The 25360-nt window shown below is 39.8% G+C and overlaps 1 protein-coding gene across 1 annotated transcript; it reads left to right on the top strand.

Moving 5' to 3' along the window:
• Nucleotides 1-5518: 5518 nt before the first annotated feature.
• Nucleotides 5519-24649, top strand: TXNRD3 (thioredoxin reductase 3). The gene is made up of 16 exons (XM_084530769.1): nt 5519-5850; nt 12320-12380; nt 13342-13451; nt 14022-14135; nt 15495-15567; nt 16379-16498; nt 16863-17005; nt 18080-18195; nt 18297-18522; nt 18763-18855; nt 19325-19401; nt 20371-20527; nt 20724-20831; nt 21683-21778; nt 22953-23087; nt 23378-24649. The coding sequence occupies exons 1-16, from the start codon at nt 5725-5727 to the stop codon at nt 23438-23440; spliced, it is 1818 nt and encodes a 605-aa protein (XP_084386895.1). The 5' UTR covers nt 5519-5724; the 3' UTR covers nt 23441-24649.
• The last annotated feature ends 711 nt before the right edge of the window (nt 24650-25360 follow it).

Below are 25360 nucleotides of genomic sequence, written 5' to 3'. Positions count from 1 at the left end.
AGGCCTGGAAGCATCAAATAACCACAAGAAAGATTGCTGCTTGAGATCACCACCCAGGAGCAGGAAATATTAAGAGCCTCTTGGGCGGGTCTGTTTTTACTGATGGAACCACCCTTAGCAAATGTGAAACCTTGAATGGATCAAAATTCAGCCTCCAGTATCCTCATCAGCATTAGCCACTGTTAAGAATTATCTCATTCCAGTGAAGCCCTGAAGTCCTGAAAGGATTCTTTGGTTGTTTTTGTTTAGTTGGTTGGTTTGGTTTGTTTTGGTTTGTTTTGGTTTGTTGGTTTTTGGGTGTTTTGCTTTTTTTTTTTTTAATTTGTTTTTGACATATGTAATCAACAACACCATTCTGATCAGCGGAGAGCACCAGATGTGTGCACCAAAGGGTGCACAGGGCAGAGCTCTTCACACCAAGGAATCAAAGACATCCAGCCCTTTCATCCACAGAATGGAAGAAAAATCCAAGGGGGTGACTACAAACTGGGTGGGAATCTGGACACACAGAAAGATCTCTCTCTGATGCAGCTACCCTGAGGGTGAAAAACTGGGAGAATCCCTGCTCTCTACAGCACGGTATTTAATTACCTGAAGGAAAACCCATGTAAATAGACTTTAAGAGACACGCTTGATAATAAATCTATGAAAAAAAAGGCAGTGAAGAAATCTGTGCTTTTGAATTTATTATCTGACCTCCCTGCTGAGCATTCCTATGCAGCTGCAGGATAAAATAAATTGGCCTTGCTGAAAAAAAAAATAAAAATGGTAGGAAACATTTGAATATCCCCTATTCTGAAATATTAACCTCTGGTGCTTCTGACCATCTCTCTCAAGTGCAGAATGGCACGGTCACAGTGGGCAGTCAAGACACTAGAAATTTCACTGGAAGTGAGGAGTGCAGAGGGGTGTAGACCCCAGGTCAGGATCCCTGCATTGCAAGTGCAAATGAGCTGCCTTGCTAAAGCTGACTAGAATTAGCTGACAAGGGGAAAAAAAAAAAAAAAAAAAAAAAAAAAAAAAAAAAAACCTTCATTAAAATACTCTCCTGGGAAATGTGTAACATATGACTACTTAAGGGAACTGGTTTTGCTTAGAAATACAGCCAACTTTCCATATTTCTAAAAGATTAAAGACTTTTCTATCCTTTCTCTCTACACTCCTTTTCTTTTCCTTTCTCTTTTAAGAAGCCCTTGTAAGAAACATAGCACGGAAAGGTGACTCTGGTGCACAGGAGATGGACACCATGCTGTTCATTAAAGCAGGCAAATGGCGGGCTCATTCTGTGAAGTAGCTGAGCACCAATGCTTTCTGTCAGCTCTAGAAAAGCTTCTGGCTTGTAGCATTTAGCACAATTGAACGCTGGAGGCCATTATTCTGCAGGTTTATATCTGGACCATGCCTCTCTGACATCATTAAAGCTTCACCGGGGCAAAAGGAGACCCTGGTCTGCATGAATCCTTGGAGCCTCATTGCTTTCCCACTTGCTGCAGCCACCTGAGGAAGACCTGGCACTCTCTACACTACTGTTTATTGTAAAATACATATAACATCATAAACCAGCGTTGTGCCCTACACTTCTGGGAGGAGATATTCCCTGAGACAAAGTGCTGGCAACCTTATTATGATGCATTCAGACAGCCTCATGCTCACCTTAGTACTTTATAATAATGATGTTAATTATTACTATTATTAATGAACAATTAATCATTGTTCAAGGGACACTCATCAGACACTTTAGACTGAAAGCGTGATGGGTAAGATTAGATTCAGCAGAGCCGAATTTTGAAACACAGGACCACCAACATCACAGCTGCAGAAAGGCAAATCCACAGCCACCTCTCATTGGCAAGCACAAACTAGCAGATGGTTTGCAAAACCAGAAGAGTGAACTCAAGGAACCCACTCTGTCTATTATGACTTCACAAGCATGAGTTTTGCATGGAAAAAACACATGTGCACATCATTAGCAGCTGCAGGTCCCAACTGTTCCACTTCAATTATTTCATTTAACTGCCTTGTTTCTGATGCCCCCGAAAAAGGAGCACAAAGGTTTCTCACTATTTATTCAAGAACTGGAAGAAAAAATAATTCCTGGTGGGTCTTGAGCTTCCCCCATTGACTTCTCAATAGCAGTTTACTTCCAAGCCTCATTTCAATGCTCCACCAATACCCAGACAAGCATTTCGGGGTGGGATGTTGGATGTTTACAACAATGAAGATGTGATTGCCCTCTGCTGTGTGCACGTTCACTGTATTTTAGCACTACCGCTGCTAACAGAAGTTACTGCTATGCCCAGCCCTTCCTGGAGAGTGTTTCTTCTCAGCTAAAGAGCTTATTTCCTCTTTCTTCCGTGAAGGAAGAACAGCCATTCCCCCTCCCTCCCTGGCTGAAGTCTCTTATGATCTGAAAGGCCCTCTTAGTCTCAGGCCTGAAGCACAGGGTTATTACACGGTCTGTATTTTGTGTGCCACCAGGACTCCAACAATGCCGACGGTAATGTATTTAATTGTGCCAAAATCTGTGAATGTGCCGGCAGGCTTCTGACATCATTTGCCACGAACGCTAATTCATGAATTCAGAGCTGCAGGCAATCTGCATGTCACCCAAATGACTGGCTATCAAATCGGGTTTTCAGCAGCCTCCAGCATGGCTCAGTCTCTCTATTGTTAATGTTGACAAAGGGTGGAACCATGCTCATGGCTAAAGACTTCATCTGTCTCCTGGATTATGAATGATTTCTACGGTAATGCTTGAAGCTCTAGGCAGATACGAGCTCCTTCAGCAAAAGAGGAAATGTGGTCCTAAAATGTGCCCCCCTTATTCTTCTCCTGATGCAAAGGGTAAGCTTCCAGCAGATCAGGGAAGGCACTGGCATAATGTGAGAAAAAAAAAATGGGCCACAGTTCAGGGCTTTTGTCACCTTCGTGATCTTTAAGACACATTTGCAATTCTTTCTTAGCTCTGTTACAGCATTCTGGATGCGTTAAAAAGGGAGAAACCTTGGGGAATAACTCCTCATAGAGAGATCCCCAGTGGAATATAAAGCTGGAGATAGGCCACGCTCTTTCCATTCCTGTGCTGTGACATGAGGACTGAATCAGGGAACAAAGGGATGTGGCTACAAGGGAGCTCACTGTCTATTCTTCACTGTTAAATTGACTCCCTTTAGCAGCATAAAGGCTCACAGCTATGTGAATGTCCCCAAGGAATGGGAGCAAGCCCAGGTGACATATGATTTTGGTTTCAGACAAAAGGATGGCTAAAGCCTTTCATGTTGTTATGTTTAAAATAGTTCCCTTGTTCTTTTCTACCAGCCATTTGTTCCTTCCTCCAAATCTCTTCTTGCAACCAGTTTTATTTGCAGCTTCCAATGCCTGCTGTCTTCATCAATTTGTTGTTTGGAGACTTTTTTTTATGGCAGAGATTGTCTTACTCCATGTTTTCAAGGGTGGTGTGTAGGTTTACACTTTTAAGTATGAGATCAGATGCCAGGATGCCAAGAGCCTTCTAGTGCTGTGGAAGAGCTGTGGAAATTATGTACCTTTATTCTATTCTATTCTGTTCCGTTCTATTCTATTCTATTCTATTCTATTCTGTTCTGTTCTGTTCTGTTCTGTTCTGTTCTGTTCTGTTCTGTTCATCCTATTCTAGAATCTCTCCTGTGTGTGTTTTACCTCAATGTCTTACCATGGCAAACCACCCACTTGTGTTCCAAGGTGACATTGTCCCTCTTATCCATTCCCGATCTACGTTAACACTGATAACAATAACCAACAGCAGAAAGAGCACACAAAGGAAAAACTCAAGTGATATTATTTGCTTTGGACATTCATTCCTCACAGAAATTGACACATATCCATCATTGGTGAGAGTCAACAGAAAAAAGTATTTTGAATGTTTTTTCTGTTCTGTGACCTTTCTAGAGCTGACTTGATCCCAAGTTCAGGATGAAAACACTCCAGCCTTCAGACAGTGACACAAAATCTTGAGCTTGTGATAATAATTACTGGAAGAATACAAAGGGTAGCGATCTTTCTCATCTACCAGAAAGAGTGTAAGGAGGGAGAACAATTAGCCAAAACTAGGAACCAAACAAGCAGTTTTTGCTGGACTATGAACCATGTACAGTGGATAGTTCTGGACCCTGCATGTTATGTTGAAACTCAGCAGCTGCAGTACTGTATCCACTTTCCTACATGCTGCTACTGAAATAAGAGGCTGCAAAACTTGGATTTGTTTTTCTCTGTGGGAAGCATAGAAACACTTAGTCTAGAACTCTTTCATTGTCAACATTAAAATACATGTAATATACAATTTTTCAAGCTCACTGGGCAGCGAACACCACTGATACATGTGATCAAAAAGGAATTAAGTTGAGTCAGTTGCCTTCCACCAGGCCCATTTTCATCACTGGTGGCAGTACAGCTTATATATGTTATTATTTTTAGCATTACTAAATAGCAGTAAGGCTGCTCTGTGGCAGGCGTGGGAGGGTGCACTGGACTTTTTTGCCGGCTTTGTTAGAAACTCCCCACTGAACTGAGTAAATCACTTTTGTCTCTGTACTTTTGTCTCCCCACCAGCCGAAAACGATTCCTGTCACTCAGAAGCTGGCTGGGTTTGTTCTAGTAACACCAGATGCTAAACCAGGGTAACCTCTTATGACTGTTTACGGAAAGCTATTGCCGCAATTGCTGAACTTGGGCATGCTCTGCAGGAAGATAAGCAGGTTCTTGAGACCTTGACACGCTGCCTAGCGTTCCCCAGCCAAAAATCCACCAGAGCAGGGGAATAACCTGACAGGGTGCCTCCTGCTCCATGCCCTGAGTCAGGCTCAGGTCAGCACCATGTCCCCTCCACCCTGCAGTCCTGAGAATTACTGATTCTTGGGAAGAGGATAATCAGCCTAATCAGAGACGTGTGTAATGATAAGCAGGACACATGATAACGCTTCGGCATCCCTTTCCTTTAACCCAGCATTAGTTAAGAAAAGGGATTTTCTTCCGGCTGCCTCAGCCGACCTGTCCTCAAGCCAGAATCCATTTTATTTATTAATAAACAAAAGTATTTATTCCACGCGGGGACACAAGGCGATCCCCGCCACCTCAGGCCCGGACGACCCTGTGGAGCCTTGAGGCAGCCCTGAGGCGGCCCAAAATGCCGGCAGCCCCCCCGTGCCCGCCGGGGGAGGGCTCAGCGGGCACAGCCCCGCCCCTCCGCGGGCACAGCCCCCTCCGGGCATGCGCCCTCTCGTCCCCCTCCTCTTGGGTCATTCCACAGCTCTCAGCGGGGGGGGGGGGACGGCTTAAAAATACACGTTTACCTCCCTCAACACCACCTCTACATAAACACTAACGTTTCTTTGTATAGATAGAAAAAATTCTAGATTATGTCATGATGGCTCGCGTTGCTGGATGTCCTTATTATTTGTTTATCCCCCCCCTCGGCGGCGGGTGGGTCGGCCCAGCCCGTCGCCTTCCCTGCTCCGGAAGGGGCAGGGCTGTGAGGGGAGGAGGCCGGAGCGGGCGTTGGGCACGCGCGTGGGGCGGCCGCTGGCTGGGAGGGGCGCGCGCGGGCGGCTTCACCTCAGCGCCGCTGCCCTGCCCTGAACGCGCCTCGTCTCAGTGCCTCAGCACAGCCCGGCACGGCTCGGCTCGGCTCAGCTCAGTACGGATCAGCACAGCCCGGCACGGCACGGTTCGGCACAGCACAACCCGGCCATGCCGCCCCCGCCGGGCCAAACCCAGCTCCCGGACTGGGACGGCTTAAAACTCCGCGTGCGGACCCTGATCGCCTCCCACCGCGTGATGATATTCAGCAAGAGCTACTGCCCCTACTGCAACCAGGTGAGGCGGCGGCCCCCGAGCCCCCTCGGCCTCTCCTTCAGGCCCGAAGGCCCAGGCCTTGGGCTTCTGAGGGCTGAGTGAGGTCGCTGCGGGGATGCTGCTTCGTGGCAGGGCTCCTGTGGGGTTTGCGCTATGTTTTTGAGGTGCTGTGCCCGCCTTGACGCCCGGTGAGAGCAGGTTTTGTAGGGATTGAGGTGAGGTGAGGTCCGAGCTGGGGTTCTGGGTGATTTTTTTTTAATTTTTTTTTTCCTTTGCCACGTGAGCAAAGGGCAGCGGAGTGCGTGGGATGTGCGACACAGCGTGTGCCTTCCTCCGCTGTGGGACCTGCTGCTTCAAGGTCAGGGCTCTGGCAGGGCTGCTTTCCTGCCACAAGTGTGAGCGCCTCGTTTATACTCAGCTTGGTCGAAGCTGCGCCCTCACTTAACAGAAAGCTAAACTTTCTGTTGTTTTTGAAATCTGGAGGAGAAGGTTGACTCTAGGAAAATCGTAAGTTCAAAGTCCTAGTCATGAAGCATCTTTTCCCAAAAGAAGTCACTACTGCTGAGTTGTGATGAGATCTTCCCTAGCCCTGTTATGTGTGAATCACACAGGTTAGCTGTAACTGGTGAGCAAGAGTCATTAAAGAAATGTGGGATCTTCATTAGAATTCAGTGATACCAACAGGCTGTAGTCATAGCCCTCACCGATCTGGGTGTTCATAGGCAGTACGATTCCTGGATGTTTACAAACAGCATGTTGTGGAATGTTATTTAAACCTAATAATGGCATGTTTGATGTGGCCACGGTGGAAGAAACACAAGTGGGATTGAGTTCTGATATGCTTTAATGGAGCTGACAACCTGGGAAGGTTCCCAGAAACTGCACTCCTGTGTGTAGCTGGGCTTAGTTACAGTCCCTCTTGTGAGGGAGGACGTGTTTGGGCCTTGCTGTAGGAAACTTGAGTGAATGTATTTTGTCACATTTGCAGCTTAATTGATGCTTTCAGAAATTATGCTTCTCTGTGTAAGAGGACAGGACAAACTAATCAGTGTTGTTTTCTCTTGATGAGAATCGTTTGTTGATGGCTTCAGTGCTGTCCTTTGAGGAACAGTTAAAGTCATTCCTGTCTGTATTGTTCTGTGTGCTTGTAGTGATCCTGACTGGCTAACTGTTGACAAGTATGGCACTCAATCCAGTGGTTTTTGAGGTCCTAACATGGCATAGTCACTTTATAAAGTTTGCAACCTGTTCATTTGTCTCTTTTTGGCATTGTGGTGGGACTTGACTAACACAAGGAGCTTTAGGTAAAAATAGACTTGATTGTAGTCCAATAAGTAAATTCCAGAATAACATTTTCTTTGTTCAGAGTTTCTTCACTGGGCAAGATTACTTGCTTTGAGGAAACATTCAGATCTGAGGAATGTAATCTTTATTGTCATGGAACAGAGAGGAACAATGTATGAAGTATGAGGACCCTCTCTCATAGCACTTTCTAGGAGGGAGAGTTAAAAGCCCTACTATGAATCTTTGAGGAACAGGTGATAAATTGGCAGGGAGTGGGAGATGAGGGAGAGAAGAACTGAATTCTGTTCTAGGCAGATTTCCTTGGTTTACTTTTCATTTTGGGGACAGGAGGGAAAGGTAATACAATGAAGAAAGCCAGTAGAAATATATATTGCAGAGAGACGATTATAAGAAAGTTTGAGAGAGAGGCCTCAGGAAAGGCATCAAGTGGTAAAACAAGTATCTCCAACAGTATGAATTTTAACACCTCCCTATGAAGACTTAGAAAATAATGAAAGGAATGAGAGAACAATGGATAATGCAGTGTTCTTGCTAGCTGATTTAGTCTGCAGAATTAATGAAGTGGATATAATTTGAAAGCGAAGTTACAGCTTGGGTACTTAGCCTTTAATCACATAGTTTTGAGTTCTTAAAGACATAGGGATATCAGTGCTGTGCAGCGTGTGTCTTCTTTCACCATAGATGGTTGTTAGCAATGTGCTTTTGATAGGATTAATTGAAAAACTGGTGTACTTGAGCACTGGTGTTCCATGTATTTGTGTTCTAAAAGGGCATAAATGGGTGCGTGGGAAGAATTCTTTGTTTCAAATGGCTGTAGCTGTGCTGGAAAAAAAAATATCTGAAGGAAAGCACAATCTTAGGAGTACTGCAAGTAATTTCTCTAAATAAATTAAGTAGTTGATTCTGTTTGTTCCATTTAGCAGCATGACTAGGCAATTGTGCAGTTCTTTCTGCAACTGCAATTTATTGTTCAATTGCTTTAGCCAGCAGTAGTGAGAAAGGGGTGGTGTTAGACTGACTTCCTTGTCACAACTAAATTTGACTGTTCTTTATTTTTTTGCCACCCTGAAACGATTAACTTACAGTAGAAATGTATAAAGAAAACATTTTTAGCATGAAAAATTGCAGAGTCTGAATGCTGTGATGTGTTGAAATAATTTTAGGAGCAACAGCTGTAGCTGTATAGAAGCTGCCAGTTATTCTTGTTACATGTTATGCTATTACTGATAATTGTCTGCATCCACAGAAATGTCAGGTAAACTCATCTCTATATATTAAAGAGTGCTAGTTGATAGGTGAAACAATAGACACAACATACCGTGTTACTTAACTTTGCTGTATGAAGCTTCACATCTACTTAGCTACCCTAATGACAGAAAGCATCTCCAGGAAGAAGAGTTTTCTGAAGAAATTTGCCTAACACTAAGTTTTGGAAAATCTGTCTAATGTTTAGTAATATCTAGAAATCTTCCTAGTTTTTCCTTGTGAAAACGGGAAAGGCTCAACAGGGAAAGAAGGCCAGTGCAATGGTCAGAAGGCAAGTAAATGATTGGATTGAGGAGCCATGCAACCTGATATCCTGGCTCTGATACTTATTGGAGAAATGACCTTTTTAGGACTGAGGAATAAAGAAGAAAACTTACCAGTGTGACACTGAAGCTTCCAGCAGTGTGGCTCCAGAACTTGTTGACCCGAGTTTGTATTAATCTTATTGAGTTAAACGTTTTCAGTGGACAGTTGTCTCATTGGCTGGTCTAGTAGCTCTTTTTGGTCTCCTTTTTAATAGTGGCTGTTAAAATGTCAGGGGTGAGAAAGCTCTCCAATTTATATATTGCATGGAAGTTTATTTCTTGTTTCATAATTTCTTTTAGTAACTTCAGTTTTTGCCGTTTGTTGAATTCTTAGTAGTTCTCAGAAATCATTTCCTGTTTACTTTCTCTAGATTACTCATGATTAGTGTGTTGTCTTTCTATTCTTCCTAATAATTTTCATTTCCAATCTGAAATCTTCTAGTCTCTCTTGCCTGCGTTGAAGATCTCAACTCTTCATATAGTTGTCATTTTTCTTTCTGCTTCACCACCGCTAACACATGCCTATTCTGTTCATACAAGTATAAAGTGTAATAGCTACTTCTAATTGGGGTGCTGGTATTTATCTTTTTTTTCCTTTACACCATATCTTCAGTGGAGAATAAATGTCACCTAAAGGCATTGTCTTACATCTGTCTTTTTCTTGATTATAATCCTTTCTTGTTTCAAAAGTATCCTGTCTTGTCCTCCACCCTGCTGGCTGATACTGCAATGTTCAAGCTGTAGAGCATTTTTTCATATTTTTTTTAAAAAGCTGCTAATGAAATCTTGCATGTTACACCCTGCTGTCTTGCTGCAAACTAAAACAGCAGCCAAGTAGCTAATTTGGTGACTTCACATTCTTAGCGTACCACTTCATAGCAGCAATCCTCTTGAGCTTTGCTTTTTAGATCTTCTGTGGCATCTGGCTTGGGCTTTATAAAGAAGTTGCAGAGCTGGAGCAGTTCCACTGCTGTTTCCCTTCTGTTCAGTCCACAGCTATAGTCATCCCAGTAATCAAGCCTTATGGTAATGGTGAGTTTAGGACAAAAGCTTTTTGGGCCATGTAGATGGTTAGAGGGCTGGAGCAAAGGGTGTGTGAAGAAGAGGTTGGCTTGTTCTGCTTCAAGAAGAGAAGGCTAAGGAGGGATTTTGTTGCCATCTTCAGCTACTGCGGAGCAGGTGATTATAGGGAAGACAGCCACACTCTTCTCAGAGCTGTAGAGTGAAAAGCCAAGTAAGGGACAATGTGTATGTTTTGAAACAAGGAATATTCCAATGAGATAAAATGGAAATTCTTCACTATGGAGATGATCAAACATTGGAACAGCCCAGAGAGGTTGTGGTATCTCTGTCCTTGTAAATACTCAGAACTGGGTTAGGCAGTGCTTTGGCCAACATGATCAAACTTCACATTTGTCCCTGTTTGTGCAGGTGGTTGGATCAAATGACTTCCAAGGAGCTGTTCCAATTTCATTTAATTTGCAGCTGTAAAACTAATGTCATCAGTCATACATGCAGGGCTTATTGTAGTCTGCTACAATTGCTATATGATGTGGTAAGAAATGTGCCACGTTGTTAATACATAATACAAAACCTTTGTTTGAAGAAAGCTGGAACTCCAGTAGAAGACAGGAAGCAGTGAAATACCTGGCCTTTGTCATAGTAGCACTATGGATCACAGCAGCATTCTTTAAACACTTTAAACACTCCTTTATCATGTGTTTAACGTTTTTAAGGTTGTTAGATATGACTCAATTTAATGAATTGCCATCAATAAATCAGGGGTTCGTTGGAAAGCTGGTTGTAGAAGATTTTTTTTCTGAATTATCTATCGGCAGCTTATTGAGTTTTATTGTTTAGACTTGATGCTCGCAAGGAGCACACAGATTTAGTGCTTCTTGTTAGAGCTGTTCATCCATCACGATGGTTATGATTAAAAGCAGATATTTTACCTAATGCCTTATGATATCTGTTTGCACAGGTAAGTCTGTCAAAGTGTATTTTGAAGGAATAAATGCTGCCAGCTGTAGTATTACTTGTGCCATGAGGTATGTCCTTGTCCCTCTGGAAGAACAGTTCGTAATTTCCATGCTGCTAATTTACAAATGGATGTTACTGTAAAAATATTATTTCAAAAAGGCCACCTGATTTGAATCTGGTAATAATAGCAGCCTGTCCATTCAGAACTAGTATTACAAGAACACCCAGAAGCTGTTGGGGTGGAAAAATCTCAACTGAGTTGTCATTTAGGATGACTTTTCTTTTTAAGGCTAGGCTTGTACATAGAGGTTTTAGCTTGTTTGTTTCCATACTGGCTCTTGGGTACATGAAACATGTTTCTGGAACATGTTGTACTGATGTTGTGTCTGAGATATTTCATGGCAGTGCAGGGGACAAGCAGACTTTTAATGACCAAGTATCATTAGACCCTTCTGTCTAGTGGGGAAGAATAGCAATTTAAAAGGTTAAAAATGTAACTTACATTCTGATACTAACTCTGTCAATATTTCACAAGGAGGATGTGAATGACTTTGTTTTACTAAGGCCAACAAGTTAGAACTACTCCTGCTTTATTCCAGAAGGCTAAGGCAGGTGTTGTTAAACAGCAAACCAAAAATCAGAGGTGGAGGAAAAAAAAAAGTCTTGTCCCCAGCCTCAGTGTAGGAGAAGCAGTAGGTCAAATACTTTTGACGTGTACTTTGAAGCCACTCACTGATGAAGATTGTCTTCTATGTAGGCTATATGTTTCAGCATCTTGCTATTAGGAAAACTATTTCCTGAGGTCTCATCTCAATCTCTTGATGCAGTTCAAGCCCATTAGTTATTGCATCCACCACCACTTTTCTTCTTCCTTATGGCAGTCAATTATTTATTGAAACAGCCATTTTTCCACATCTTTTCTTTAAGTTGAAATCAGCTCATTGTCTTCTTAGTCAGAATAATTGTTCTCCACTTGTTCTAAATATTTTCTGAGGTGCAGTGAACAAAACTGAATGTGGGCAGGGCAGCAGGTAGACATGAGCTGTCCCAGTGCTGAGTACACCTGGAGAGTCATTCTTGTTGTGGCTTTTTTATAATGCAATGTTTTTATTTTGTTTTGCATGTGCTCATCAGTGTTTTGTTTTGCAAGTTATCCTCTGCTCCCTGCTCTTCTGCCTTTCCTTAGTATTATCAAGGAATCTGGCTGCTGCATTCTCTCTCTTGATGATATAATGCGTAGCAGTTACTGTCATGGGCATTTTTTTGTCTGTCAGGGGATGGAGAGATCTACAGCTAAGCCAATTGTATAAAGAAACTGTCTCGTAAGGTCAGTAAGACTTGTAATAGAAGATTGCTCAGATGTGGGATACTTAATCTGAATGCTGTTTAATACTCTGGCTTTAAATAAGGACAGTGCAAAATGTAGCAGTAGTGCCAAACTTTATCAGAAACATCTACTGGCACTCAAAGAATTATAAATGAGACTTAGAAGTCCTTACATGCTCATATAATTGAGACTTAAGTTCTTACATCCAACGATTAGGTCTTACCCTGAACTGTGCATCAGATCTTGTGAAAGCTTTGCCTTGGCAGTCTGCCTGTATACAAAACCACTGTGTCCCTTCCTGTTGCAGGTGAAAGAACTCTTCAGCTCCATGGGTGTAGAGTACTATGCTTTAGAACTGGATGTAACAGGTAAGTAGCAGAAAGGAAACCTACCAGGTGTTGCTTCATGCAGCTAAAAAATCAGTGACTGTGCATGACTACAAGCTCTCTTGAACTAACTGAAAGTAATAAAAAGCAATTAAAATCAGTTTTAATGCGTACAGAGATAAAAGACCGGTTAGCCTTCAGTGTGGATTTTAATGGAGGATGTGTTTTTAATATAACTGAAGGCTTTTACTCTCTGTGCAAACTGTCAACTGAGAGGATGTGAGATCAGATTTCTCCATCAGAAGTTTTGTCTTTCAGGAAAAAAAAACACAGTACTTTTCTACCTTCTCAGTTTCTTTTGTGGCTTTAGATGAATTGTTAATGTTTGACGTGGTATAAGAGTGACCTTTATGGGGGACATTGCTGAGTCATGGGAAAGAACAGTGAATTCCAGTATCTTGACTGTTGCCAGTTTTGATATTTTTTTTTTTTCCTAAAGCCCAAGTTGCTTTAGTTTCACTACAAATATAGTACTGTGTGCCTTCCATTACGTATACATAATGAGTGTAGTGTTAAGAACAAATAGTTTCTAGCTATTCTAATTCTCACTAAGCTCTTCACCACACCACTGGTAAACTGTTGATTGCGTGTCATCACCCACTGGTTTTTTTCTCTATATACAGAGACAAAACTTAGTTTCTAATGCTTTTTTAATGTGTTTGTGCTTAAGCTATGTTTGGAGGGAAAATATACATAATTAGTAATCTGAAGTATCTCTTTGTACTTATTTTTTTTACTTTTAAAACGGAGATACTATGAACTAGTTATAGTTTAAGATGCACATAATACAGCTCTCAGTATTTTTCTTTTTTTCTGGAATTACTTCTCATTAAGAATACTTTTTCTTTGCAATTGCTATAATCACTGATGCTAAATAGATATGGTCTTGGAGTAAAAAGATTTTAAAATAGTTGTGTAATGTACCTGTTGCATTTATTTTTAGCTGATGGACCCAGTATTCAGCAAGTACTAGCAGAGCTAACTAATCAGAGGACAGTGCCTAACGTATTTGTGAATGGAAAGCACGTAGGTGGCTGTGATGCAACTTACAAGGTAACTTGTCTTTAAAAATCAACTGGAGGTAAACAAGACTATGGGGGGGAGTGTTAGATCAAGCCATTTTTCTTGTGTTTTTACTGCCTAGTTTGTTAGTGAATTAACTCCTATGTTTGTTACAAGTATACAAGCATTTTTCTTGAATCTGTCAGTAAGATAGGCTCTGGAACTTCTAGACTGTTCTTAGAAAGTTTGTGTAGTACTCAATCCAAGCTGTATGATTGAGGAAATAGACAATCTGTTTTTTTTTTTAATTTGCTGTTTGATTCTTAGTGCCTTTTCTGTGACATAAAGGCTGTTATGCAAGTAAAATGTGAAACACATTTGAATCTTTTCCAGGACCATGATCTTCACAACCACAGAATTACTTTAGGAACCCCCCACTTTGAATGCAGCCTCAACTAGATCAGGTTGCTTGGAGTCTCTGGCCATTCAGATCCTGAAATTGAGGAACAGCTCTATCTTCTGTTAAGATATTGTAGGGAGATGTAAGACTGGATGATCTACATCAGAAAAGGCAATGTAATTCAGTCTTTACTTAAAATCAATTCAAACGTGTTTCTACAGGCTTATCAGAATGGAACACTGCAGAAACTTCTTGGGGATGTCAAAGATGCGGAAACCTATGATTATGACCTCATTATTATTGGTGGTGGCTCAGGTGGACTTGCTTGTTCCAAGGTATGACATGAAGAACAGGTTCTATATGAAACTTCTTGAAAAATTAGTCTTCATATTAATCACAGTAGAATTAAAAGAATCTATATTTTCATGATTATTAGCGTTCAACTTGCTAATGAATCAGTAGTGGTTCTAGTAGTGTGCTTACTCAAAAGATCAGTCTGTATAGAGTAGTTTCAAGCCAATGCCTAGTCAGGTCATCTAATAATAGGCTTTAGGTTCCTGGCTGAGGGTGGAACCAAAAGCTTTTTAAGTATCTCCTCTTCATGTGTAGTGTACAGGCACTTGAACACATCCAAACAGTAATCTAGAAATGTACAGGCTACTCTTGAAGTATTTCTGTTTAGGATCCAGGACTACCAACTTTACTACCAACAGTGTAAAATGAAAAGCTTTCAGCTGTTATCTCAAGAAACTTCCTCATGCTTTATTGCTTCTTCTAGCTGCTTTTGCAGAAATGGTAATAGAGATTATGTACTTCTTACACAATCAGCTGTTGTTCAGAATGCCTCAGGACCTGAGATGCGGATTCAGTTTTCTCTTCTACATGAGGGATTTGAACCCACAATTCCTACCTCTCAGCTAGCTATCCTAACCATCAGTTTATGGTTTGGCCATGGTGAGGTTACTCTTGGCAACATTGCTGATTGCTCTACAATGCAGTTAAGCATGCGGCTATAACTAGATCAATATAAAAACAGCAGAGAAGGTGATACAGCTTCATATTTTATTCTAGTTTGTGGGAGAAGGTGTGAGTTCTTTTCTTTCACCAGAACTGCCTATACCCTCTACTAACACACTCTACTCTGCACCACAACTCCGTATGGACAGTCTCCTTCATTAGTTATTTTCAGAATGCTTCAGGTCTTTCCTCGAAGTGCCTTCTGAGACGTGAATTGTAACATTAGTGATAATCACCAACCTGTTTAGAGTGGGACAGTTTGAGTATTCATCGAATACAAAATAACTGGCTAATTTTAAACCTTGTTTGATCCAGGATCTCAACAACCGTGCAGGAGTTCTTAAACAGATTTGAGGCACCTAAAGACTTGATCCGAGCCCTTAAAATATGAAACAGCGAGTAGATTCAGTCAAGTATCTGGTCATTCCTTGTGTATAAGATTATTCAGATTGCAATGGACATTAGATTGACGTCCAGACAAAGCTCCTGCTCCAAGCAGGGTCAACTGTGAGGTCAGACAAGGTTATGTATTTTTGCTTAGTGGAGGAGGTAGAAGAGGCATGTATTAATGAGACTAGTAAATGAGCCTGCTATTATTGCTGAGTATATCATGACTGTAAAAGAGCAGAAAAGCTTTTCTTTGCTGAGAAGTTCATCGATGCTGACATTTTTTACAGGAAGCTGCTACCTTGGGAAAGAAAGTAATGGTGTTAGATTATGTTGTTCCAACGCCTCTTGGAACCTCCTGGGGTAAGTTTCTGTTAACTTGTATTTGATGGTGCTTGAGTGCCAGTCATACTTACTACTTTGTTAGATATTACAGATTTGTATCCTTAGAAATTAGGGCAGAATTACTGTAATTCTGGAACACGTAACAAAGATGTTGCTTTTCTGGACAGTTATTTCTGTTTTGTGTATTTTTACATTTGAAAAAGAACTGAGAATTCATTCTAATTCTGTTCACTTTAATACTGTAGCCGAATACCATGTGTTCATTTTCTTGTGTTTGTTTTATTATGCACTTTAGTTCATCTAGTTCTACTTCAAGGACAACTGATCTAGGTTATGTGACTATAGCTGTCCATGCCTCACCTCTTCATACCTTTTCATAATTAGGCAGCTACTGTCTGACCTAATTAATGTTATTGGCAATTGAGAATGAGTAAGGTATTTCACTGGTCAAACTTTGAGTCAAGCTTTGAATGTGCTCTTAGAGCTAAAACTTCAATCATTATGGCTAAAACTTCGATCAAATACATATTTCATATTCTACAGATAGATGATACTAAATTTTAGGAACTCTGCCATGCTTACTTGCTGATCAAACTAAAATACGAAGCACTCTGTAAGTAACTATCCTCTGTGTTTGACATCACATGGTACCGTTCTTGGCCTGATGAGTCAAATAAAGTTCACTGTATTTTAAAATGTCTAACAGCAGAAATTCCATGTTACAGCAAGCATCAACAACTGATCTATGGGTGGCTATGTAAAGCACATAATAGCAGAAGCATGTTCTGTTCATGTGGGCAATACAATAACATATTTCTTTCCATCTTAGGTCTTGGTGGCACCTGTGTAAATGTAGGTTGTATTCCAAAGAAGCTAATGCATCAAGCAGCACTTCTGGGACAGGCACTCAAAGATTCAAGGAAATATGGCTGGCAATATGAAGAACAAGGTTAGTAAGAACAGACGACAGACAAGGCAGCCTACAGATGACAGATAGTAGAGATGGTTCTTGGACTTCAGACTTAGTAAATAAAGGCAGAGTTCCATAGTTTTCATAAGGGAATCAGAAGCATTTCTCCTTTTTGAGTCATACATGGAATCTGAAATAAATGGATTAACTTTTAGAATGGGTTTATTTCAGGTAATAACAAGTCAGGTAAGTGCACCATAGTAACACATGACTTTAATAAGTATCCTAATTACTGATGACAATGATGGCTACTTAGCATGATGTACAATAAATAAGACAAGTTTTTCTTCAAGGGTTTGTTGTGCTTTGTTTTCTAAAATATGAAATTAATGGCTTGTTTCAGTTAAACACAACTGGGAGATCATGGTAGAAGCAATTCAAAACTACATTGGTTCTTTAAACTGGGGTTATCGATTGTCCTTAAGGGAGAAATCTGTGACATACCTAAATTCTTATGGAGAATTCGTTGAACCACACAAAATTAAGGTATGTGCTGTGTTGAAACATCTTATTCACCTGAGAGAGAACTTGTATTCTAAAGTTGCCTTTTAAAATCCATCAAGGAAAAGGCTTCATGTTAACACTGCCAACTTAAGTCAGCCTAAGTTAAAAGAAGTCATTTCTGAAATAAGTTGGTGAAATTAATATTGTGCTTTATTACGTGTCACAGTATTTGCAAACCTACTAACTGTTACATAAGAGTAATGCAGATTCCGGTAAACTTAAGTCTTGCATGAGATGGTCTTAGTTGCTAATGTCATGACAAAGGTCAGCAAACTGAGCCAAAAGCAAACAAACAAAATAATATATAACACAAAACCTTCAACTGTAACAATATGCCACTTGGAAACTCTTCATACTAAAGCACACAAACTAGAAATCAAATTTGGATTAAGCACTTGCATAACACTGCTGATAGAACCTTATGCTGTATCAGCATAAGAATTAAACTGCCAGTTTTGCAAGACAAAGCATGTGCTGGTAATCCTGCTGTGAGTGATAGCAGTGTAGCAAGGTTAACTTAGAAGAATTGCATTTTGAAGACAACTGCTTGGTTCAGTGGCTGCAATTTTCTGTTCTTGATATGAGCTTATGAAAGCTGAATTAAATGTCTTTCAAACCAAGAGACTAGTGGTGAGGAGATGATATGCTTTACATACCTCATGTACCAACTATTTCTGTCCGCATATACAGGTCATTTGCTTAATAGTGTCCTTAGCATTATAAATGAATTAGAACAGAGACTTTAAGATCTAGGTTGTACTAGGGGGAGTTTAACTTTATCTGTTTTGGCAAATAACTAAAGTGCATGAATGAAGGTTTTAAATTATTTTAGGTACTCTAACCTAAAAGGATAGAGAATAGCCTAACAGTCTGTAATTTAAACCAGTTATTCTTACGTGATCTGCATGGGATCTGTAAATGTATTAGGCTTTATTTGAAGCTAGCACTTAAGCACTGTTGATATGCTTAATTCTTATAGGTGAGGATTATGTAGTTTTTAATTTGTTGTAATACCTGTTCCTGTGATAAAGACTTTTAACTCTGTCTATGTAACAGGCAACTAATAGAAAAGGACAAGTAACCTATCACACCGCAGAGACTTTTGTCCTGGCAACAGGAGAAAGGCCTAGATATCTTGGTATCCCTGGAGATAAAGAATATTGTATTACAAGGTGAGATGAAAAGGCATAATAGACTGAATTTTGTCTGCTCCGGTGTTTGCAAAGACAAGTCTGTCTTCAAAGAACCTTGTAACCTATACTTCTCTTTTTAGTGATGACCTCTTCTCCCTGCCTTATTGTCCTGGCAAAACGCTAATTGTGGGTGCTTCCTATGTGGCGCTGGAGTGTGCAGGATTTCTTGCTGGTCTAGGTCTAGATGTCACGGTAATGGTGCGTTCCATACTTCTTCGGGGCTTTGACCAAGAAATGGCAGAAAAAATAGGTGCCCACATGGAAACACATGGTGTAACATTCATCAGAAAGTGTATACCTACTCAGGCAAGTGCTTCCTAAGCTTTCTTCTCTCTACATTAAATTACTGTAGACAGCATAGCTAGAATGCATGTGCTTTCTGAGAAGGTTTTGGTATTGTACAAGAATAAATGTTTTATGAGACTAAGGTTTTTTTTTTGTTTTTTTTTTTTTTTTACTGCTGAATAACAATAGGTCAAAGTTTGAAGTGCTAATGCAAGAATTCTGGTATTTGAGGTCATTCTAAGCTTACAAATATTTATACAGGTTGAAAAGTTGGAGGATGGCACGCCTGGAAGACTAAAAGTGACAGCACAGTTTACTGAGGGACCAGAAACTTTTGTGGGAGAATATAACACTGTAAGCATTTCTGGATTTAAAATAACTGAATGTGGCAATACTATGGATATGTATTAAAATACCTTAACAGCTGTAACAGCTGTTCAGGAGAAAAGTAAAGTCTTGCTTGGAAAATTATTTATGTAACTTGCTAGCAGGAAAAAAAAAAAGGTGAAAATTAAATATTCGTCTTCAGTTGTGCCCTGTCAGCAGAACAGGTGAAACTTCTCATGCTTGGAATTTGGTTCTGGTGAACAGTGTTTCTGTTTTGTTCTGCTACTAACATGTTGCTGTTTGTTGTATCTCTGAAATAAGTTGTGCTTGGAGGAGACTGAGCAGCGGGTAGCTCCTCTTTCCAATTTTTTTTGTTTGTTTTGAGAAGTCAATTCAGTCATGTATGCTTTAAAGCTTTTTCAGAAAGAAAAAAGTAAAACATAATCAGCATTACAATTCCTTGTGTAAAATTACTGGGTGTAATTTTATTTTTTAGGTTTTGATAGCTATTGGTCGTGATGCGTGTACCAGAAATATTGGTTTAGAGACGATTGGTGTCAAAATCAATGAGAAGTGAGTATTCCTCAACTCCCCTAAGCCACTGATTTTATTTTTTTAAAACTTTTTAACAATCTGTGCTACTGATGCTTTTTTTTCAACCCACACTTTTAAAGGTTCACTTAATTGCCTTGTTTAACATCTCCTGAATTTGAGTACAATTTCAATTTCAAGGGACTTAATTTCTTAAATATTTATTCAATGGAAGAATTATTCTACTACTTACTTGTTGGCCACTGTACTCAAGGAATACGTTTATTTACTTAGATTTTATACATACTAACTTTTAACGCGTTCCTCTAGTTTTAGTGTATATTTCATTATTTCTTGAAGGCTGTTCCACCTAAGAGAGCTTGAACTGTGATTTGACAGGAATCTCAGTACATCTGTAAAGTTTTTTTTTGCCTAATAGGCTTGTAAGTCTGATGCTGTGGTCCTGGAAATCATGCAAGTCAATCTGAGCATCTAAAAAAGGAGTAAGCTACTCACTACAGATTTCTTTTTAATTTTTTCTCCCCAGTGTCAGTGCAAAGCTGGTGCAAAGAAAAAGGCAGGATTATGTAGATCAGGCAATAGAATTAGAATCAGCTTGCAGCAGCTAGCAACTTATTAAACCAACTCACTTATACATGTGAGTGATGATGCAGCTTTTTTCCCCCATAGGGAAAAATGTAAATTGCAAGCTGTATAATATTCAAACAAAAGATCAAAAGTCCAAAGATGCCTGACTAACTTCATTGTCATCAGACTTCTGTTGTTGCTGGAGACAAAACTGTCCCATTGAATCTTAACTTCACCCGTGTGTCAGAAACCAATGCCTTGAAGAACTTGCAACTGAACTAAAATGGCATAAGCATACTTCATAAAATACGCTGAGTGGTTAAACTAACATCTTTGTAGCAGAACATATCCAATTTGGTTTTTGCTGAGCTCTGAGGAAGGTCATGATACTGAACTCTGTTTTATTTTCTGTTTGTTTTAAAGGAATGGGAAAATACCTGTAAATGAAGAAGAACAAACCAATGTGCCTTATGTTTATGCTATTGGGGATATCTTGGAGGGAAAGCTTGAACTTACTCCAGTTGCAATTCAAGCAGGGAAACTCCTAGCCCGCAGGCTCTATGGTGGTAGTTCCACAAAGGTAAAGGTGTAAGAACACAATTTTAATTTACTTCTATGTTTTTTTCCTCAGAATTGCAGTAACACAAGTTGTTCATATGACTGGGGGCACTGCAAGTGTTCTGCAAACATAAGACTGGGTTAATAAAATTCTTCCTACGATCTATCATGTAGAACTTGCACAGTCTAAATATAAACTTTGTTGTGTTTTTTTTCAGTGTGATTATATCAATGTACCAACAACAGTGTTTACTCCCTTAGAGTATGGCAGCTGTGGGCTAGCTGAAGAGAAAGCCATAGAAAAATATGGAAAGCAAAATTTGGAGGTGAGAGCACTCAGGACTTGTTTAACTTGTAGCTTGAGATTTTTTGTGCACCTAGATTACCTAGACAGCCCTTTGATCATAGAAAAATCTGAGTAACAAGTTAATGGATTGCCAAAAATATAGGACTTGACTTGATAAGGTTAGAATTCTGCATAGCTATTTCTGCACTTCTGAGAATCATTTGAATTCAGGAAGCCAAAATTAGGCTTCAAAACTGTGGGTAGCTCTTTTGTTGTAGCAAAGTAAATATTCTTATGGCTGAAGTATACCAAACACTTGGGATTGTCTATTTTCCACTTGTTCACTGTACCTGAATTGGGAATTAAATTCTTCCTGACCTTTACTTAGGACTATGGGAAGTATCAACCACAACTTGTTTGTTTTATGGTAATTTCCAGCTTCTGCACTTCTCTGAAGACAACTTCAAGAGAGTTGTTTGCATGCCTTGTATTTAACTCCTTTGTCTTTCAAATATACTTGGCATTATTTAGTTTTTGCTTTAATTGCTTTGCAGAATAGGATTAAATAAATAGTAACTAGAAATTAAACATGCACTACTAAAGAGTTTCTCTCATTGGAAATAATCATAAGGTGCTGTCTTTTAAACAATTAAAACAGCTACAGCTTTAATTGGGACATGTTTTAAGTGTTTCTCTACTAACTTTTGGAATATGGACTGCTAGGATGGGGGTGGCAGATGCTGAGAGGAAAGCACTGTTGTTTAATATGCTACAACAGTCCAGTGAGTTAAATGTCAAACCACCTATTTGTAAATACAGATTAAAAAACTAGAATTGTCTGACTGAATTAATTCATCAAACTGTTATGCTTCTTTCTTGTTATCCTCCCAGGTTTATCACAGTTTATTCTGGCCACTTGAATGGACAGTACCAGGCCGAGATAACAATACTTGTTATGCAAAGATTATCTGTGCTAAACACGACAATGTAAGTAGCAAGCCAGAATGTATGTGTCAAGTGTATTAATGAATATTTTTATTTAGACAAGCCGAAAGACAGAATATCTGGCCTGCCGTAGACTAGCTCTATCTGCTGTTAACATAAGCATTAGTTTAAGAGGTTCAATCAATTTGGAAAGAGCTGATTGTTTGATTTTGTATAACAGTTGTTTGAGCAAGTGATAGCTTTATAGGTTTATGAAACTTCATCCTGAGTCTCTATTAAAGGATAAAGTTGTGAAGTTCTCCAGGGTTTTTCCAAGGGCTGTTGAACTATTATATATGTACAGTCTTCCCTTAGGCTTCTGGACCATCGTGTTTTTTTGCTTTGGACTTTTTGCAATGTGCAGAGATTTGTATGTTTAACAGGAACTTGGAAAACGTTGTTGATCCTAGAACCTCAGTGATAAGAAACTGTTATTTCTAGAGATCAGTGAGTTTTGTTTCAAAAACAAGTGCCAATGCTGTCTGTTATCTGTCCCAAAAACTAGGAGAACAGATGTACAAAGGAAGAATTTAGAGTGTAAAATCACTTTGGAGACAAGGAATGATATGATGAAATAGCTTGGCTGTCGAACTAAAGAGGAAATAAACTCACTCTTCCTTATTACCCTGCCAATGCCTTTTTCAAAGACTGCAGAAAGGCACAAAGTTCTGCTGTTAGTGGAGACTGACTGCAAGAACGCCAAGTGAAAAGATCACAGTGGAGGGGAAGATTTTCTCTAGATTTCTATGCAAAGCTTTTTCTAGCATGCTTAAGTGCTAGGGGAAATGTCAAGTAAATAGTGTCTTTGGTTCTCTGTGTTGTAAGGAATTTGTATCCTGTCTTGCAAATTATGGTCAGACCAGGGCTAGGGCTTTTCTGAAGGCATTGGGATGTCTAGGGAAAATGTTTTAAACCATTGTTTGTATTTCTCTTAATAAATCAATTCATCAGGCAAATTAAAACAGACCACACCATTTTTATCTCATTCTTACAGGCTACTCCCATCACTGTAGATTTTGCTACACAGATAGCTTGCTCAAAATTCAAACCTAGGGTGTTTTAACAAGATTGACCTGCTTGTATAGCATATAATTTTAGGGGTAGTGGGAGTTATGTACATGAGCTTTTATTAAACTTTACCTACTTTACTCATTGTTGTTTTTCTGCACCCTTAAAGAACCGTGTGGTAGGATTTCATGTTCTTGGACCTAATGCTGGTGAAGTTACCCAGGGTTTTGCTGCTGCAATAAAATGTGGTCTCACCAAAGAATTACTAGATGAAACAATTGGTATCCATCCAACTTGTGCAGAGGTAAGAGGGTGAGGGGGAAGCTTGTTCTTAAAACCTGCTTTAAAAATAAAAATACATGCAAGAAAATAATACTGAAGTGCATTCCATACTGAGATTTATTTAGTACTCGCTTAACTTCTGGCTACAAGATGTTAGCACATGACAGGAAACGTATGTTAACTGTGCACTGCAACTTGTTTTCCACCATAATAGTTCATGGAAATCTAGTATTGTTACTTCACAAGAGCAGACCAAATAGCCACATGGATGATACAGAGCAACAGTAAATAAGCTGTTTTGGTGTCTTACAGGTGTTCACTACAATGGATATTACAAAATCGTCAGGACAAGACATCACTCAACGGGGCTGCTGAGGTTAAACCTGCTGTCTTACATGTTTTCATGTTGTACACGCTTGGTTCTGTGGAAGCCCTAATATATCCAACTGCTTTGGGGCAAACTAAACATTTGCATCAGTACCACTGCGTGTAGTGCAGTAGGGAGTGGTGCTTTTGAGAGGCTTCCTCAGTGAATAGCGTTGCAAATGGAAACAGTAATACAGCAGGGAAATCTTGAACAGTGAATCCTGACTTTGCTTGGAATTGGCACTAACGTGCTTTTATGATGTTATGGCTCGGAACCTTATTGTGAGGTGAGCTATGACTGATGGCTGCCATGCAAGGTTGGAGATCTCTTCGTCCAGTCAGATGACTGAACTCCTCCTGAAGGAAATTCTTAAGTTGCACAAATTTAAGCTGACACTTCAAGGCTTCAGTATCTTGTATAAATGCCTGAGGTAGAAGACAAATATGTAAATGAATGATTCTTGCCAACAGTTTACAGTTGACTGATTTATTTCTTTTGATGCATTTTACTTTACTTAATTGTATATCCAGTTATGGCAAGATGGCACAAATTGTATGCAAATGATGAGCAGTGCGATTCAAGTACTTGTATCACACTTCAAGTCTAAAACTTTGAAGTAATCTAGGACATTGCTGCTGTTCATTCATAGTTGTTTGACCTCAGGTGACAGTGTCTCTAAGATGAAAAATTGAATGGTAGGAATTTTGTGTGTCAGTGTGTCAGGGTTGAAGAGCATAAATGCAAGACCTTGTCAATTTGGTCTTGCTGTTTATGGCTATATTTAGAGCTTATAGTCTCATTTGATGTCAGCTCTAGTGTAAGACATCACAGAACTCAGAAACTGTAAGTTCGTACTCTTATATAGAGTATTGAAGTTTGGAAGGAAAAATTTCAGAGCAATCTGTCCCACTAATGTTGTAGGTGCCTGCCAACGGTGGTAATTACAGAGAATGTCTCTTTTGACTGTGTTGCAGCAGAGAACAATGACTTGGTGTGTTGTCATGCTTTGTGTTGTGTACAGTCAGTCCTCTGAAGCTTTCTTCCACCAATGGCATGCTGCTCTGGGGGAATTATGTTTGAATTTGGCTCTTAGTTTTGTCCAAAAATATGTTTTGAAAGACTTTTTGAACACTGTATGATAGTAAATAAACAGTTTTTAACTATTTAATCTATGATGTACCATGGAATTTGAAGTTCAATAAACAACATATACAGCACTGTTGTCTGACCATGATTTACATTATTGCATACCTAAGAAATCTTACTGTGTTTCAATTAAATTGTTCCACATGCAATACTAAAGCCTCCATAGACCTTTGCATGCTGTAATCTCTCAAATGAGGAAGCAAATTGTCTTGCCAAATTTGGGGCATGCTCCAGAAATTTAACACTTGTGCATGCAGGTTTCTCTGTTCAGACTGAGAAAGCAGTTTAATACCATTTCTTGGTAATCCAGAAAGTCTCATTTATATATGTTAGTGTTTAACTGCAACATAGCTGAAGGTACTCACGAGACTCTGACTAGGCTTTTAGCACCAAGTCTTGCTGGTATTTTGCTTTGGGGTTTTGCTGTGGATGCCTAGCAGTAATCTAAAGTAGTTTCACTTGGCAGTAGGGACACTTACTCTACTTCTGCTGTTGCTGTGCCTCAGAGCTCTGGGGACTTCATTGTTCCAGTCTCACAGAAATACTAGCTAGAGCCACCTGCTTGCTATCTTCTGCAGCAGCATCTTTAAGAGCAGTATTGCCAAAATCCATCATGCCTGAAAGTTTGCCTTTCTTAATAGTTCAGATATTGTAGTTTGAAGTAAAGAAGATAAAATAATGTAGAAGTGACAGTGTAGAAGTCTATAAGCTGAAGTGGGTGATCCAGAGGTTCATCTGAGCCGTTTCAAAAAGTGAGTAGAGATCAGGATGGACTGCTAGGA

The sequence above is a fragment of the Aythya ferina genome, assembly GCF_964211825.1.
Source record: "Aythya ferina genome assembly, chromosome: 10".
Lineage (NCBI taxonomy): Eukaryota > Metazoa > Chordata > Aves > Anseriformes > Anatidae > Aythya > Aythya ferina.
The sequence above is the reverse complement of the archived record's forward strand: the minus strand, read 5'-3'. Positions and strand labels throughout refer to the sequence as shown.